Source organism: Argiope bruennichi, chromosome X1, assembly GCF_947563725.1.
Source record: "Argiope bruennichi chromosome X1, qqArgBrue1.1, whole genome shotgun sequence".
Taxonomy (NCBI): domain Eukaryota; kingdom Metazoa; phylum Arthropoda; class Arachnida; order Araneae; family Araneidae; genus Argiope; species Argiope bruennichi.
Genome location: NC_079162.1, coordinates 107,932,967 through 107,941,474, shown reverse-complemented (window position 1 = coordinate 107,941,474; position 8,508 = coordinate 107,932,967). Strand labels below are relative to the sequence as shown.

Below are 8,508 nucleotides of genomic sequence, written 5' to 3'. Positions count from 1 at the left end.
ATAAAAAAGAAAAGTTAAAAGTTTCGGTTTGAGATGCAATTAAGCATGCATGCAAAAGTTGCAGTTCTGTTTCATTAAAAACTGTTTCGAATAGTTTCTTACATGCAGCATTCATGGCAAACTCAGAATTAGAAGAAATCCTCAGCGAAGACACCATAGAAATGGAAAAATTAGAGACTTTGCTGTATAAATACAACGTAAATAACGTTAATGTATTTTTCAACATCGATGGTGATCGAAATCTGCTCACAAGCGTTTGTAAAAGCTTAGGCATCCGAATTTTGAAAGAAAAGCAAAATAGTTCAAGTGAGGATAGCGATGTCGTGAACATAGATCAAACTCAAACAGCAAGATTAAACAATCGAAGTCCTGGAGAAAGTTCGACAATACTTAGCATCCATTCAAGGTACAACAGACGAAGAATTTAAAGCTTTAAATTTATTAGATAAGAAAGTTATTTAAATTATATAGTACCTTCATCAATCAATACTTCTTCTTGCGTGCAGCCGACCACCCCGCCACCACTGAACGTAATATCGACATGACCATCAATCAATACTGTGGGATAATTTTAATGCGCCAAAGTAATTAAAAGAAAATAAGATCTGGTAACTATGAAAAGTGCTTCTAAACCCCTCATTCATTCATTTGCATTTAGTGATTTCTGAAGATCTTGTTTTACTCATTGAATCCTACAGCAACTCATGATAATATTTTAATGTTTGTTTGTTTGTTTTTAAAAAAATTTCCACTCCGCTTAAGTTGTCAAAAATGTTTGGCCCCTTGAGTGCCGACTTAACGTGGTTTTACTGTACATTTATATATTGTTTTTGAGTAGACACCTTGTAAAAGTTATAAACTGAATACAGTGCATAAATCCATAATGTATACTATATTCCCGAGTTAAAATAGTATTTTCTTAAATTGTATCTTATTCTAATTTTGATTAAGTTATCTGAGTTACTATTTTTTTTTTTTTATTCTGAGTTACTATGAACATTGAAGGAAGAAGGTTGATACACAGAGCGTCTCAACATTATATACAGGTAATTAAAAAAAAAAAAAACATGGATAAAATTACATGGCAGATCAGTCATACAACAAGGATCAAAAATCGCAAGTCGGGTTCAAATCGGCTTCGGGTCGCAACTGCGACCCGAAGCCGCTACAGGGCGTCTAAAATAATGCATAATACAACGAGAAGAAACGAAACCATTACAGATAATTACTCATTCACATGTGACTAATACACGCCAAATGTTGAGCCTACAGGAGATGCTCAAAAGTTTTGCCAAATGCATCGAGACACGCCTGGCATCTACGTTGCATGGAACGGCGCACCTTCTCAAAAATACTAGGCGTATCTCGAACACATCCTGCTTCCACAACAATTCGTCATACCAAGTCTTCCGGCGTTGCAACAGGTGTTTTATACATAAGTCTTTTTAAAAATCACCATAAGAAAAAAATCCAAGACAGGCACGTCTGGTGATCGTGGTGGCCATGTGATTGGTACACCGCGACCAATCCAGCCGCCAGGAAAAGTAGCCTGCAGATATGCTCTTGTACTGAAATGTGCAGGAACTCCGGTGTGTTGAAATCGAATGCGTCGACGAATAGGCATCGGAACATCATTCAGCATTTCTGGCAGAACTTCTTGCAAGAATGTTAGATAAATGGAGCCGTTAAGTCTTTCTGGGAGAATGTACGAACCAAGTAAGCAGTCTCCTACAATGCCAGCCCACACGTTAAAGGAACATTTTTGTTGTGCGGCATGCGTACGTGTAGCACACTGGTTTTCATCTGCCCATGTATGCATGTTGTGAAAGTTCATGGCACCCTCTAATGAGAACGCAGCCTCATCCGTGAAGAGAACACTTGCTGCGAATTTTCGGTCTGCAGCATTTTCTTGTAAAAACCACCGGGCAAAATCAATGTGATTGTTGTAATCTCCCTGTTCCAGTGCCTAGACGCGTTGTAAATGAAAAATATGTAGTCCTTCGTCGTGTACAATGCGCCAGACGGTAGCTTGTAGGATACGGGTGTCTTAGAACACAACTCGTGTACTTGTTGAAGGATTACGCTCCATTTCTTGGAGAACTCTTTCTTCAGCATCAATTGTCCGAGTTATTCGTTCGCTGCCAACATCCGGCTTGTGCACGTCAAACGAGCCGGTTTAACATAATTGTCGATGCAGAGTGGCAAAGAATGAGCGGCTAGGCACCTTTCTACCAGGATATTTCTTTCGATACATTCGCAAGGCTTCTTGTCCATTGCAGTTGATCAAGCCGTAAATTAAATGCATGTCAACCATTTCGCGGTGCTTGTAACTAGCCATGTTATGCCCAACGTATCCATGGCTCGAATGAAGACAATCTCTGTTTGTTCAGCTCGTGTTTGTATCGCAACGCCTTCTCGTGGCTCTAGTGCCCTCTACAGGCGTTTGTGACCCTCTGTTCCTATGCTATTTTTGATCCTTGTTGTATTACGGATCTACCGTGTCATTTTGTCCACGTTTTTTAATCATCCTGTAGACAAGCGGTTTTTTAAAATAATAGTTCAAAAATCTCGCAATAATCAACAAAAAAAAATAATTAGCATATGGAATCAACCATATTTATTACAATACAGAAATATCATACTTATATATCACAGAACTTTTGTAAACAAATATTACAAAAAAGATGTCCCAAAAATATGGACAGTAAAAAAATTCGCTTTTATAACCATCGCATTAAAAAAAAAATAGGTGTGCATTCTGTGCATGTGACGTAACTACTTAGGAATATAAAATCACTACTTGTTCTACAATTCGCAAATAATTGGAAAATGCCTTGCAACGTTCAGTTTTTTGCAATTGATATAACTAAAATTTGATATTTAAGGATTCAAAATGTTAAAATTTCTGATGCCACTAAACCATGAAATGCAGCAGATTTTGGAATTTATGAAATTATGTCAAAAGATGAGAATACGATTGCAAAAAAAGCGTTCATGTCGATCAAGAAAGACATCCCAGTAACAAGATTTTGCGTCAAGATAGTTGTTCAACAAACTGCGGAGTTTCCTATTTCGAAATCTACTGTTCACCGTCGCATACAGGCAAGCAAATTTCATAATGTGTTGGATGAAATTGCATCATGCATGGGTTCTTTGGGCTATTAAAAACATGCATTGGATGGGTGATTGGTCAAATATTATCTTCAGTGACAGAAAAAAAAAATAGATGGCTTGATGGCTGGGCATACTATAGGAGTGATCAACGACGGGAGGTATGCGGTTTCTTCTACCGGCAACAAGCAGGGAGTTCTCTAATGGTATGGATGGCGTTCTGTTTCAACGGAACATAGCGTTTTGTCACGGATATTGCTTTTTTTAATGGTTTACAGTGCTTTGTAAATTATTAGAATATCCTCAAATGTTATCTGCTTCCAATTTGAAACATCTTAAAGGGAGAGAACTGGAAAATCCAAAAGGACAATGCGTTGATTCACACCTCCTGTGGAACAAGAGTTTGGTTTATATAGAACGAAGTGAGTTTAATGGATTGGCCAGCCGTCGAAACCTGAATTCAATCGAAAATTTTTGGGAAGTACTAGCATAAGAGCAGTCTGCCAATGGTAGTCAGTTTTCGACTGTACAGGAATTAAAACAACAAATAGAGTAAAGTTGGTTCTTATTAGAGCAACACATTCCCCAAACATTAATTCAAAATATGCCCGATAAGATATTTAAAAGAGTGGATCCAAAATTTGAATTTAAATGCAAAACATTCGAAAACTCCGCATATTTTTGGACAGCTTATTTTGTGTGTGTGTGTGATTTTTAATACTATACAATAATTTTGTGAAACTCATGCGATATTTTTTTGTCGTAATACACTTATATTCTAATTCCATGTTTATCATTTTTTTCGCGATTATACATCATTTATGTAAACTGTTATTTCAAAAAATCGCTTGTCCATATAATTTTCAGATGCAATGCATTTTCAATTAAAAATAAAAATGAAATATTTTCAACTTTTAAAAAATACCAATCTAGAATAGAAACAGAATTAGGAATGAAACGTAAAAAAGTAAGGACGGACAACAGCTAGAATTTTGCCATCCAGATTTTGAGAAACTTTTTAGATAGGTATAGGAAAGTGAAAGGGCGTTTAAGCATACACTATATTAATTGTGTCTGAAAAATTCAACAAATTTAGTACAGATAACTTGAAGACATGCTCCAAGATAATGGCTTATTACCAAAGGTTTGGGTGGAAGTACTTCATGCCAATATATATATTAAAAATCGATGTATTTATAAATTATCAAAGGGTAAAACACCTATTAAAATATGATCTAGGTATAAACCTTCCATGAAACATTAATGTGTATGCAACTATACGTTCAAAAAATCAAAAGGAATAAAATTACAGCCCAAAGCATTGGTGGCTTAAGGTTCTTAGGCAGCCTCTTTCAGAGGCTCTTCTTTTGATAAGGTGGTCAATTTAATTTAATATTTCAGCGCAATTGTAATATATTAATGATTAATAATTATAATTTTATGAATAAGTATAAATTTATAATTTTACATTATAATTTAATAATTATAAAGTATTTTTTATTTATTTATCTACTAATGAGGTATTTAGTCTTCCAAAAGTGAAAACCTGTTACAACCCTCCCTCCCTCCTGAGCAGCTTATTTTATTTTGAATAAAGGGAGGCAACTGTAAATAGGTTTCACAATACATTAAATACAGGACTGGAAATAAATTATTAATTCAAAAACAAAAAGGAACTTTGATTTTAATTGGTTAAAATTCTTAAGCATAATGACTCAAATACAGTAATATTTTTTAACATGGAAGAAAAATAACAATAAAATATAAATTACTTTGATTCCAAAATGAATAAATTCTCATATTAAGGTTTTTGTTAGTGCACAGTATGATGAAGCAATTAATACAAATAATGGATGAAACGAAATTTATTTTTAAATAAAATTTTATACACATCTTTTATCTCTTCAATATATTTATGAATGTGTCTTTTGGGATCTGTACATTTCCCACCATTCTCATATTTTTCTTGCCTTCTTTTTGGCGCTGCAATAGCTTCATCCTACGAGTGACATCTCCTCCATACTAAACAAAGAAACAAAAAAAATCAATTTTTATTAAAAGATTAAAATGTTTTTATAACAGACTATTAAATTACATGAGTGAAGTAAGATATGACAATTCTAAGACATAATTCAGGTTTAAAAAAACTATTAATTGTTTTTTCCATCTTCTAATTATTAAAATAGACAATAACATGAAATATTTTTTTTAAAAATACAAATATACATTATAAAAATACAAAATATACAGACTAACAAAGACACATACAGTTAGTTCTTCAAATATAATGATTAAAATAAATGCATAAAATCAAATTTGATTTTTATATTATAACAGGGACTATAGTGGCCTGGTGGAAAGTCCCGCTTTTGGGCCGGAGAACGCCAAGCTCGATTTCACCAAAGAACCGTTGATTAAGCGGCTTGTATACGTCAATTCCGTAGGGATCAAACATTTTCCCGCCAGTGGGGAGTGAAAACTTGAAGAGTGGGATAACGGCCCGAATGTCAACCTCGCCATCCATCCATGACACAAAATAACGTGGTATCCCAAAACAACCCTGCTATTACTTCTAAACGAGACGTGAATATAACTATAACTAAATTAAAAAAGTAGTCTCTTGGAGATCTCTTAGGTTGCACTTGGGCTTCCGAACTAGCTGCAGGTACTTCTACATACTTTGATAGCAGAAAATCTGCTCATCACGACCATTCCCCCCCCCATTTTTTATAAGAATTTTAATTATCTAAAAATTAAAGAGAAAGTACCCGAATTTTTTTCAATAATTTCTAATTATTGTATGACATTGACTTTTAAACCATTTTAAAAGGCAAAAATTAAGTGTCCGCGATATTAATCAACAAAATTAAATTATTAATTAATTTAAACAAAATAACGGTAATAGTAACGTGAAATAGCTTTCAAAAGGATAGTTATGCTGAACATTTTAGAAGCATTTTAAAACGAGTGAAGGTATTTTTCCAAAGACATCATATTTAATGCCAAATGACATCGATGTGATTTTGTCAAATTAGCAATCCCATTTCAAATCATATTCCAAATCAATACCTTATAACAAACTTGATTACGAACACCACAAATAAAACGAAACTGATACATTATGATTATACACAACTGATACATTAATTAAAATAGGGTTTTTTTGCCAATGTTTTTTTAAATATATTCATTTAAAGATGCTTTCTGACAACAAATATTTTTTTTTTCTATAATTCTCTCTAATACTAATTACAGGTATATGAATCATTCGATACAATTTATTAACTAATACATTAGAAAATATTTGAAACTGATTGAAAACTGTTTTTGTAAAGTGACATTTAATTCAAATTAATATTTGTGAAGTGGAAACTGGCATTTACTTTTATTTGATACCCTATTAATATATAATTTAACAATTGCTTTACTATGAAGTTTGAACTGATATACTCAAAGATGATCTGCTCTTCTCCACAAATTTTGAACATATGCGAATTTCATTGGTGATGGTAATTATGTTTCACATCCTCATTCGAAGTGCTCGATTCATTTGAAATCCCCAAAAACTCATATATATTACATTTGGATTATAGTAATCACTGATTAGAATCTTTAATTTTACCTTTTATTCTTTCAAAAATGATAGTTTTTGTTTAGAAAAGTTTGAAATGATTTCATCCGATAGCTTTAATTCCAAACTATTAATGTAAAATAAAATGAGAATTTTAAACAACTTGCAAATAATTTAACTGATTATTATTAATACAATGGATAAACCAGTGAATCACAACAGCAAATAATATTAAATATAAAGACAAAATAAATGAGAAATGAGTTCAGATATTATATGATATTTTTTAAATTAAACATTGTATTATGTTTGTATGCCTTTTCAAGAATTTGATGCAAATGTAATTTCAACTCAAAAAACTAAATATTAAATATATGTACATTGTTGGGGGAAAAACCCAAGGAGGGATGATCTGGTGATCAGTGTTTATTATCAATTCAGTGCAATAGCTTGAGAGAATCTGCATGAAGGCATCAAACAAATTTTCGTATGCTGCAATTCTGAGTCACATGATGGTGCAGAAATCAGTTTGCAGGCATTTGGCATGTGATGTGTATTTGATGCCAGAAGAACATTGTGATTTGGAAATTAAAAATTAATCCTGCTGACAATGTTTAGATGGTTTTGCATGTAGATGGGTGATTGGAAAGCTCAAGTAAAGCCACAGTCCATAATTTGACTTGCCAGAGGTCGTACTCGGGGATCTGTGGTCGATCGGAATCCGACCAGTGGTGCCATTCCTACAACGCGTGTACTATAATCGAACATCCTAAGCGCTTATTGACATTTTGGAAGCAAGGCCCTACTACCCAGGTCCTTGAGCGCAGTAACCGATCTTTGCGTTTTCACAGCGGGAAGTATGGCACATCTATGATTAGATCTCCCATAACACGTAATATTTAAACAACATTTAAACATATCCATTCATCTATTAGTCTTTACTTTAAAATTATAATCATATTGTAAATACATACATTTCTTTACCATCTCCATGTTTTGTACACTAGTTAATTTTAAACATATTCATTTATATAAGACATTCCAAAAAGTGGAATAAGTGTCATATTACCCTAAGGCATATACTTCCAATTACAAATTTCATTAAATATGGACAATTACATGAATATTCTTTGGCTTTCGTGGAGGTAAATAATGAAAGATTTTTAAAAATTATATATTAACACGGTCCCCACAGTGAGAAAGAGACAACTGATAAAATGCCTTTCTTACATTTATCTATGTACGTTTAGATAAATGTAAGATCTAAGTGTCAAAGCATATTTATCATGTTTATGTCTACGAAATTTGCAGAAACATTAAAACACAAATTTATTAACTTAAATCACTTTTTCATTCCCCTTCATTGTATACTTCATTGGTACTGCATATATTACAATATATTGTTAACAGGGCAGAATCTGAAAATACTAATGCATTTATTATTTCTTACCATAATTTTAAGAATAATCCAATAATATAATAATTGAAGTGTTTAAAAAATTTATTCAATATGAATATCTTCGATACCTGTGCAAAATTGCATCTTTCTACCAATACGTACATACTCGTTCAACTGCATTATGACGGTATCAGCATAAATCATTAGCATTTTAAAGGAAAGAATTAATAAATTACTGGAATCTTAATATCACATATGCAATTTTGAGCGAAGAACTATATTTTTCCGTTCGGAGTCGCGCTGTTTCTCTAAGATACCTTAAATAATCAATTTCTTTTCCTTTCCTTTTTAAGAAGTAGTTCCTTTTGCAGCCATAGACCAATCAAAATGAAAAGCGATAGGCTTAATAAACATATTTCTTTCAAGT

General features: G+C 32.8%; 1 protein-coding gene across 3 annotated transcripts in view; it reads right to left on the bottom strand.

Annotated features, from left to right (window-relative positions):
• Positions 1–4,958: 4,958 nt before the first annotated feature.
• Positions 4,959–8,508, bottom strand: part of LOC129958206 (translation factor GUF1 homolog, mitochondrial-like) — a 52,333-nt gene continuing 48,783 nt past the window's right edge. For all 3 annotated transcript variants that reach the window (XM_056070484.1, XM_056070482.1, XM_056070483.1), the window contains exon 18: positions 4,959–5,133. In XM_056070484.1, coding sequence (XP_055926459.1) covers positions 5,008–5,133 — 126 coding nt within the window. In that variant the 3' untranslated portion in view covers positions 4,959–5,007. The remainder of the gene's footprint in view (positions 5,134–8,508) is intronic.